Below are 10,778 nucleotides of genomic sequence, written 5' to 3'. Positions count from 1 at the left end.
TTGTTCTGAAATAATAAAAGAAAGAGTTTAAAATGGTTTCCCAGAGAACAGAGTCATTACAAGACTTGTTGTTGGAGGAACAGTCAAATAAAAAAGACTGAGAAACTGGAAACACAAAAGTTTTTGCATGAAAAAAACAACTTAAATTTTGTTTAATTGACTTCGAGCTGTAAAAGAAAACGGTTTTAAGTCACTGGATCTGCATAAGAGGCAAAAGGTATTCAGGTGGTAGATCCAAAAAGACTGTTCAATATAGCGAGCACCTTTTAGATTCTGTTTTGGTTTGATTCCTGCCTCCAACACGTGCGCTATAGCTTCTTCGCTCTCCACGTCGATGTGGACGTTCACTCCCTCGGATTAAAGCTGGGTCAGCACTTTTACCTCGGGCCCCGTTTCACTTTAAAACCTTGTGCGCCCAAGAACACAACTACGACACAAATGTTCCTTGATCCCTTTTCCTCCTCAGTAACAAGAGACAAAGTGGACTGAAGACAAATGAAACCGGCGCTGAGCAAGAGACTGAATCATGGGAGACGGAGAGATGCAGTGTGTGTGTGTGTGTCTCTCACACACACACACACACACACACAGTATATAAGGCCTGTGAGCATTTTGTCCTAATCCTTTTGTCATCCTCAGAGCGGGACGTTCGTCAGCTCAACCGCCTGCTGACTCAACAAAAGCACACACACCTGCAGAGAAACGCACACAAACGTGATTCCACAGAGGTGTGTGTGTGTGTGTGTAAACTAATCCCTAAACCACTTCATCTCTCAGTCTAGTGTTACAGTAGCAACAAGGACAATTTTCTAAATGGTCCCGGGACAGCGTCTGCAGCGCCAAACACTTAGAATTAAAACAAAAATTAAAGCGCTGACGGCTGAAACGGGAGCGTCCAGGTCATGTTCCAGAAACAAGACCATCTCATTTACAGTATTACAAATTACACACAAAAAAAGACTCCATCTGACAGGCGTTCGCCGAGGGTCAAAGGTCACCAGCGTCGGTAAATTCGAGACCGGTGGCGACTCGAGTCTGCGTCTGTGGGGAGAAGCAGGTTCCGTTGTGTCTATTTATAGCCTCGGAGATCGAGACGCCGATTGGTGGAGAGACCGCACCGGAGGAGAAATGAATACAAATAATCTAATCCACCACCATCAGACCAGAGTAGAAGAGGATGGAGACATTTAGATGCTGATGCAGTGTTTATTGATGTGCATGCTCCAAATACGGGTGCTACTTGCAATAATATTCAGTGGGTTTTATTTTCCATCTCGTGCATTTTATTGCATTGCTTATTTTTTGTATTATATGTCATCAAGTGTGTTTTGTTTTCCCATCTTATTGTCCCTGTTTTTATGTTCCTTCTATGTCTGTTTTCTTTGTTGGAAAGAACAATTGCTATTATTATTATTATTATTATTATTATTATCTCCCGCATGAAGGTCTAAAACCACCTTGATGTCGAAACTTTGAGAAATCTAAAATACCCCATTTTCACTCTGCCAGAGCTGAGGTGGTGAGAAAGTGACCCGGGTTTGAACTTCTCTATCCAGTTTTTGACTCCTTACACAACTAATTCTGTCACTTTGGAGACGGTCTGAACATGTGCACCATCATCTGACAGACGGCTTTTCTCCTCCGCTCCACCTTTGAGCTGAACAGCTGTCGTAGGAACGAGCGTTTCCTTTGTTGTGTCACCCGTTAATCTGACACAAAGTCTCCACAGCGGTTTGATTGTTCGGCTGAACTTACCTGAGTTGGAGTCGGGGAAGGAAAGGTAGCAGATGCTGGTTTTCTGAAAGAGAAGAAGAAAAAAAGTAGTTTGTTTTCGTCCTTTTCATCACGTCATCTCAGGTGGATTCAGTCATTTACACACAACACAAATGACACACACCAGACAGGAAACAGCAGGAGATCAATGATCATAATGAAGATGAACAACCATGAAAAATATTACAAATTATCTAGCAAACTTCTAGGATTTAGTGTAAATCGTTTACCAGCATGTGATGACTTTATCCACAAAAAAAGGCATTTTAATTATCTTAAAAATGAACGTAGGACTCACCTCTTTCTCTGACAGTTTGGAATGATGAGGATAAATAACCTGGAAGACACATGAACAGAGTTACCACACAGAAAACAGGTCCAATACTTTATGTGTCTTAGAATATACCAGGTTTTTATTTGGTGCTCAGGTATTTTGTTGGATAGGCTAGTTTTTGGTTTATTAAAAAGTGGATTGAAATTTGTATATACATTTTTTGGGGGGATTTATGCCTTGTACTTTTCATCATTAAATAATAATAACAAAACATTGACGGCATCGAGGTAACGGCTGTTCCAAAGCAGAGTACCGGACACTGAACTACTAAAAGTTAAAATGTCGGATCAGATTTGTAGTTTTGTGAAGTTACACTTTTATCAGATTTTGGTATTGATGCAATAAACCAATGGTTTATTTGATTGACAGAAAATAACTCAAAGTTAAAGTAAAAATGATATGTCTGCACATTCTTTGCACAGACCGAAGCGTAAAAAAAAAAAAAAAAAAACTACTATATTCAAATCAGTAAATAAAAAATGACAAACTCTCCAGATAAAAAAATCTAATAATAATAATAATAGAAAGTTGTGCAGTCTTTGTGTTGCTCAGTTCCTGCTCAACAGTTAAAGGCCTGGGAAAAAAATAAATTACTAAATTTGAGATAGCAGCTGATGCTGTAGCAGCTGGAACGACTAACACACACCATTCGCCCAGGCTACAATAAACCACACGTGCATGCAATTACATCGTTATTATACAGTTATAATTAGTCTATCAACACCTTTCGACCAAAAGAACAACCAAACGAAACCAAAACAACCTGCTTCACTGGGCTGTGTATGTGCATCCAGTCCAGGAAGTAGCCGGGTCCGATCATAACTGCTAACTTAAGCGTTTTGTGTGTTTGTTTTCTAGCTACAGTGTGGAGGAGTCCCACACACACACACACACGCACACACGAGGAGGAGCGTCTGCCTCACCTCCACCGCCTGCCCCAGCTCCAGGTCGAAGCCCACCACGCAGATGCAGTGCAGCCAGGTGGAGAAGCGGTCCCAGGGCAGCAGGAGAGGCTCCTCCGGCTCGTCCTCCCCTCCGGGCCCGGCGGGGTGCGTGATCTCCTCGGCCGGGGAGATGCTGCTCGCGTCCTGGTCGTCCAGATCCTCCGACTCCTCGACCTGCTCCCCGAGCTCCTCCGGGCCTTGCAGAGCCATAATGGCGCTCGGGACGCTCCGGAGAATGTTAACGGTTTTCCTTTTCCCTCTCTGCCCCCTAAAAGAAGAAGTTAACTGCTATTTTTTAGTTCGTAATCGGGTGACAACAACCAGAAAGGCGAGCCGAGCTACAGCGGAGTAGCTCGCGCTTAGCATAGAAGCAGGAGCGTACGTACGCGATGACGTAGCGTCATCACGTCGTACGCACGACGTGATGATACTACGTCATCGCGTAAGGGCGTCCCTGGCGCTGGGGTTGTATTCAAGTCAACTCTGTCTAGTCGGAATTAATACTTATGAGACGTTCAATGTTTCAGGTTCACAGTCAACTTGTGAGATAGCAAGTCTTCTATGTCATAATACGACAGAACAACTGATACAGATAAATAGAAAAAATAAAGGAAATAAATTATAAGACATAGGGTTATGTAAAACACTATTATACAAATATAATGCAATAATACAATTTAAAAGTAGAGCATATGGAGACGGCAACAAAGGCAGCAGAGTCTTCAGGTCTTAAGACGGTGAAGATCATTCTGTGGAATAAACTCATTATGAGCAGATTCATTATCTTTAAAAACACTTTTCACCAATATAAAAAATAAAAAATATAAAATATATGTAGCTGTAGCTGGTTATTGTACATATATTTTGTGTATATATATACATATATATATATATATATATATATATATATATATATATATATATATATATATATATATATAGTCAGTCTCGTTAACCAAGTGTCAATAGTCCAAATATCCCCAAAATAAGTTACTAATATAAGTCCAGGTGTGTGTGTGTGTGTGTGTGTGTCTGTCTGTGTCCGTCCAGGTGTGTGTGTGTGTGTGTGTGTGTGTCCAGGTGTGTGTGTGTGTGTGTGTAGGGGGTGAGTGAATGTTTTAGTCCAACTTCAGATCAGAACTAATTCATAAAAATAAAAACTGTTAAACCTTCACTAAAATGTTGTTACTTTGAAATGTGTTCATTTTAAAGTGCGCTGTGTTTCCACTGACCTTTTTTTTGTCGTAATTAAAGATTTTCAATATCGGCACCTATATTCTGCTGCTATGAAGTGAATGAATTGCCTCTTTAATTACAGCCCGACTCTCAGTGGGATTCAGGAACAGGGAAGTAAATCAGCTTTATCTAAATCCTCTAACAGCTCTGTCCTTGAACAAACAGATGGATGAAACAGAGTGGGGGTTCTCACAGAGGGAAGGGGTACAAACACTCAATTGTGACACAAATCCACCGTGGTAGGTAAACAGACTGAGTCTGAGAATGCAAATCAATGAGATTTAGTTCCTATAAATATAAGTAATATTTGCTAAATGACAAATACTGTATTGCAATATACTAATAGTAAATATAATACTAACCTAGTGTGTATAATATATACATATATATATATATATATATATATATATATATATATATATATATATATATATATATATATGTTCTGTATGGTTTTGATGTTTTTTTGTTTTTCATACCCTGGTCCTATAAGAAAAACGATAATTAATGGATGGTTGAAATGACAAAATAAATTTGAATGTACAGTACACATATCAATTAAATGGATGCATATAGCAATACATAGAAACAAATTAATTTATATTAATTTTACAATAAATATGTTGACATGAATAAACAATATCACATTTCGTTCATATAAAATGCAATACAACAATGTAACACAACTTTTCATTTTGTCATTACAACTTAAAATGATTGTTGAGCTAATAATATCTGTTAGATTAAAACAGAACAACATAAAAACAGAGCACTGCATTTATAAATATGTGTTTTAATTGAATGGAGTTCATCTTTTTGTGAACAGCTTCCTGTTTAATACGGGACAAAGAAGCTAAACACAGTACGATTCCGTTAAATCTCAAATTGTCAAACTGGTAGTGCAGTGACAGCTGGTCCTCTGCTCGCTCTGCAGGAGGGCTGGGCAGGGACTATACGACCAGGACCAGGACCATGCAGGACCAGGACCATGCAGGACCAGGACCATGCAGGACCAAGACCAGCAGATCACATGTGATGGTCTGACTTTACACTTCTGGTTGGTCTTGGCGGTCTGCGCTCAGTCCTTTGCTCGTCCTTCGCTCTGGTATATTTGGAACAGACTGATAATTAGGCTGATCCCGACGTGAAGCCTGCAGTGACCCAGGACACAGGTGGAAACAGCCAGACTCACTCAGTCCAAACGTAAGAAAATTGGCCTATTAGCTATTATGATAAGGTCGCCGTGCAGGCAAAATGCATCTGACTGTGCATTGACATCAATGGGCAGAGCACTACATTGCTCTGCATATAGATCCGGTCTCTGCCAAGAATGTGGGGACTATTTTCCCAACGGTGGTGCTACGGCCACCATCTGAATCTTAAAACTAAATTGTATGAAACAACTTTATGAGGGTGAATTATTAGAAATGCAACCATCAATCAGTGAATTCTAAACAAAACTGAAAGATTTTAATCTCTTCCTGAGTATTAAAAGACCCAGAGTTCAGCAGCTTACAATGATCATTATTTAGTTTAAGACGCTAAAAGGCTCAATAGTTGATTTATATTATTATTTTGACAATAATATGTGAAGCAGAATATCTCTCTTACAAAGGAAACTCATTTGATGAGCTTTGGTTCATCTGTGCTTGAACAAAGGTTGAGAACAGCTTGTTTTAGATGCACGAAACTGGAAACATTACGGATTAATTATTGTTTTTCTTTAATCTCCGCTTCAAAATTAATGGATTAAACCAAAATGAGCAGCAAAGACAGTGATGTCCTGTCGTGTTTTTTTATTCCAATACTTAAGTGTCCTACTGTCTCATCCAACATTGATTTGGTCTCAGCTGTCGGTTTCCTAGGACACAGCGGGGGGTTTCTGGAGCCACAAGCAGAATTTGATCTCCTCACACGTCACCCCGCCCCACCCTGCTGCCCCGGGCCGTAAATCAAGGCACCTGGATAACACCGTATGATGGAACTGTAAAATATTGTCATTTGGTGTGCTTATTAATAGTATTACAAATATGAAAAGTTACTGCAAGACAACAACAGTAAGTTAAAAAACTGTTTAAAGGTACACCCAAGTAATAATAACTTTAATCACATTCCTATGGGAAAACCTCTAGGAAGCATTTTTATTAATATAATAAAAAAAAAAACAGCCATCTGGAAGAAAATAAAATATATAAATATATTTTCTAATATTCCTGCAATTTTGCTTTGACATTTGTAATACATCTAAATTGTTTGAATATGTAAATACAAACTTTACTTAATGTTAATGTCTGTGATTAAATAGTGAGCATTCTGTATCCTGTTGAAATCTGGATTGAAATCTGTTATATTTTTAGTTATTACAGTAGGTGATATATATATATATATATATGTATATATATATATATACATTCTGTGATATATTTTTCATTAAAACATGGCTTCCATATCAGTTACTTTATTGTTTATATGTACACTGTAAAATGACTTTTTGGCCTTGTAAATTCTACAATCAATTATTATTTCAGTCCTTTTACTTTAAAAGGTCACCTTTTATTTAATGTGTTACTTTGTGTTTGGTAGTAATTATGAATCCTTATTTTGATAAGTAAATGTGATCATTCACACCAAGTAATATTAACTAAACTACTGGATTGACTGTACAACCTGACACAACAAAGTAAAATGTACTTGGGGGATACAAGTAAACCTGGCAACTAGGGCTGGGCGGTGGCCAAACATTCATATCACGGTATTTTGTAAGATTCTGGCGGTTTCACGGTATATCACGGTATTCTTTTTGAATAAAAACATGAATTCATTGATGCCGAAAAGGACCGCCAGCCAACTGAAAAGCTGTTGGGAGTGGTGAACAGCTGTTTTTACGTTGGTACATTTGATGTTAGGAAGCTAAACCTGGAGGGACTTAGGACCCAGAGAAACTCCGCAGCAGGAAGAGACAGACAGGAAGAGTCTGGTCATCTCTTACTATAAAAGTATAGAGTATGTTTACTCTATTTTTAGGTTTGTTTTTAATCTTATGTTATTCAAATGTACTTTTTTAAATTTAAATTTAAATTATGTCTTTCTATATTGACCTCACTCTTATTGCTATTCTTTTTTTGCACTTGCATAAGTGTCACTACATCACCACTTAATACCTATTACTTCATCGTTTATATGTACAGTATATAATAGAGTATGTTTACTCGATTGTTCTTTCCAATTTGCAGGGTTCATACGGTCATGGAAAACCTGAAAAAGTCATGGCATTTTAAAATGGTTATTTCCAGGCCTGGAAAAGTCCTTGAAAAAAAAAATAATCCCAAAAGTGTTGTAAAAGTCATGTAAATGTGTTGTAATCATGTGTTCATGATGTTAATTTACGCTGAATTTGAAATAATTAATATGCTTTTAAAAGAAAGACGCTAAAAAAACAAGCAGGCATACATACCAGAATCAGAATCAGAATCAGAAACCGTTTATTGCCAGGAATGTTTGCACAAAGGAGGAATTTAGTTAGGCGGAAGGTGCATACATTAGACATTAGACGAGACAAACAACAATCAACGACAGCAACAGTGCAATGATGTCTAAATCAGATAAGGATAAAGTGCTCAGACAACAGATAACATTAATATAAGTGTATGTTAAAGTGACGTGTATAAATGTTTATTCTTTTAATCAAACTATTGTCTCATTCATTTGTGTCATTTAAGGTTTACTGTATGCTTTGTATTCTCATTGTTTGTTTAAATACTACATTTTCTCACTTTTTCATGTTTACACCCATATTTCACTAAATGTTTGGTCATGGAAATTTGATTTAAAGTCATGGAAGAGTCATGGAAATCCATTGGTCAAAATTTATATGAACCCTGAATTTGTCTATTGTAATATGTTTTTAATCGGTTTTGAGGATATATATATATATATTGTAATATCTATATTTTTTTTATATCTATACCTTTTTTATATCTATAAAAACTTTGGATATCGTTTGAACAAAAACCCATTGCTCCCACACTCAATCGTAGGAACAGCTTCTCGCCCATCTATGTGCGGTGCTAGGACTCCCCTTCACACTCACTGTGCAGCTGCTATACTGAACCCACAGGTGAGTCGTTCACACTCAGTTGTACGTCAAAGTAACCCACGGCGCTCTGATTGGTGAAAACTCCTCACACCAGAGGTGTACTCCCTTGAGTTACTTTATTAATTCCCGCAAAGGGAAATTGTTTCGCTCCCAGCTGCATTTATACATACAGGCAAGCAATACAATATTGCGCAATATATACAAAGATCGTATAGAATATTATGCAATTATTAATAATGAATAATAGTTCAATTCATAAGTAAAATAAACAGTAGTCAGTAAAATGCACACAACTCAATTGTATTTTTCGTCATAATTTATTAGTAATTTTTCCATCCCACAAAAAAAGGACTTCCATGACATTCGTGAAAACCAAATTAATTCCATGTATATATATTAACGTTAATGTCTTTGATGCTATTTTTTTTTAGCGAGTCAACTCTTCTTATGAGCTCATCGGTGAGCGGAGTTGATGTAACTCGTGTGCCCTGAACGCACCGCGCCGTGCCCGTGAACGCACCGCGCCCGTCTGCTCTCTAGTTACAGTATGGCGGCTTGGACTCGCGGAGGAGGACAACTTCTCATAGATTCCTCCCTGAAAACGGAAGGAAAGCGACGGCTTTAACTCATCAACCCGACCCGACGTGGGAACGAGACCTGCGACGACCCCCTCCCCTCCAGCAGCACCCCACCCACCCCCTCCTGGAAGATACCCGGGGCTCGTGTGATGCGCGAGGACCCGCAGTCAAAAGAAAACTCCCCTGATTTTTTTTTTTTTTTTTCCGCGTCTTGTTTCTGCCCCCTGACTGTCAGTTAGCCGGCTTAGCTCGCCACCTTCCCCGGGCTCTGTTAGTAAACCCCCACTACTCCCCCTGAAAGCTGGGTGCTTTTATCTGCTCCGGGAGACCGGGATGGCACGCGGCCTCCTTCCGGTAAGCGACCTGGTCGAGGAAACATTCGGGGACCGGGTTTTTGATAAAGTTTGTCAGCACTCGTTAGCCTAGCTTAGCTTTAGCCTAGCGTACTGGTTCAAACGCCAGAAAACGTTGACCGGGAGTTCAAGCGAGAGCTCGCCGGTGAGAACAAGACCTGCTGATCCCTCGTTCGTCCCTCCGGACTCATTTCAGCACTCTGAACCGGTTTATTTTGGGACTAATTTTTGACTGTTTTACGTTAAATAACTCAGGGATGATGTTTTTTTCTTGCTAGGTGTCGTTAGCGACCTTACAGGTGTTCTGCAGAGGGAGCGGTGACGCCAGGTAGCTAGCTAAGGTGTCTTTCTCCCTCCCCACCCTCATGTAATCATCCAGATTATGCCTTTAAATGACGAATAGATTACAGACGACACATTAGTGTGTGAGCCGACTGGTGTGTGTGTGTGTGTGTGTGTGTGTGTGTGTGTTGTTAGACTTAACGCTGCTAGAAAGCGCGCACTAATATCCCCAACTGCTCCTGATGGAGAGTTTCTTCTGACTCGTAACTCATTCACTCAGAAGTCACAGATCCTGGTGTGGCCTGCTTCAGTGCTGGAATAGTTTGATGGACGTGGGAGGCTGTTTTCCAGGCTGTCAGTGCTGCACTCAGTCGTGTATGTCTTGACACATGGCACCCCCTGGTCTGTACATAGTGCCTGCTGTTGGATATATAAGTATCGTTATGTAGCTTTGGTGCACAGGCAGTGAGTGGGGGATGTCTGGTGTTTTTTTATACCTGTTGGTTTGTTTTTTATTTTCATTTGTTTCAAACACAGGAGAGTCTTGTTGAATCGAGGTGTGGAAAGCGGTGCAGCCCGGGCTGTGCACAGTGGACAATGTTTATTAGTTAGTGCCTGGGAACTCACAGGACTGACAGTTCTGCCTCCACGCAGGCGACAGATATTGTACTTTTTATTCATCGGGGATTGCAACAGACGACTGCCACTCTGGATCAAGAAAACCTGCCCCTCGTGTCTGGTTGGAGTAACACTCTTAAGCCAAAGTCAATGCCTTCGGCGCTGGCTGTGTTCGCCTGCCGACCCAACTCACACCCATTCCAGGAGCGGCATGTGTACCTGGATGAGCCGGTCAAGATCGGCAGGTCGGTGGCTCGGTGTCGGCCGGCCCAGAACAACGCCACCTTTGACTGCAAGGTGCTGTCCAGGAATCATGCCCTGGTTTGGTTCGACCACAAGACCGGCAAGGTAAGAGAAGATGATTTGTACTGACCTGACTTCTTTTTTTCCCCCTCCAGCATTTCAGAGGAATTTGGCGCTACACTTCACACACTGATAACGTAATAATTGAATAGTTGGGATATGTTTTCCATAATCCCCGAGCATGCAAGCCCCTATGGGGACCGTATCTTCACAAATGACCACCTCCAAAATGATTATAAATGGTCTTTAACCTGCACAAAG

At 40.0% G+C, this 10,778-nt stretch overlaps 2 protein-coding genes across 2 annotated transcripts in view; one reads left to right on the top strand and one right to left on the bottom strand.

Annotated features, from left to right (window-relative positions):
- dennd6a (DENN/MADD domain containing 6A) overlaps positions 1–3,261 on the bottom strand; it is a gene marked incomplete at its 5' end in the record, with an annotated part of 16,302 nt that extends 13,041 nt beyond the window's left edge. Inside the window, 3 exons of the mRNA XM_079217984.1 lie at positions 1,756–1,798; positions 2,072–2,110; positions 3,031–3,261. Of these exons, the coding sequence (XP_079074110.1) occupies positions 1,756–1,798; positions 2,072–2,110; positions 3,031–3,261 (313 nt within the window). The remainder of the gene's footprint in view (positions 1–1,755; positions 1,799–2,071; positions 2,111–3,030) is intronic.
- A 7,088-nt stretch (positions 3,262–10,349) lies between these two features.
- slmapa (sarcolemma associated protein a) overlaps positions 10,350–10,778 on the top strand; it is a 50,182-nt gene continuing 49,753 nt past the window's right edge. Inside the window, exon 1 of the mRNA XM_079217782.1 lies at positions 10,350–10,562. Coding sequence (XP_079073908.1) covers positions 10,365–10,562 — 198 coding nt within the window. The 5' untranslated portion in view covers positions 10,350–10,364. The remainder of the gene's footprint in view (positions 10,563–10,778) is intronic.

Source organism: Taurulus bubalis, assembly GCF_910589615.1.
Source record: "Taurulus bubalis genome assembly, chromosome: 5".
Taxonomy (NCBI): Eukaryota; Metazoa; Chordata; class Actinopteri; order Perciformes; family Cottidae; genus Taurulus; species Taurulus bubalis.
This window is presented reverse-complemented; position numbering and strand designations above follow the sequence as displayed.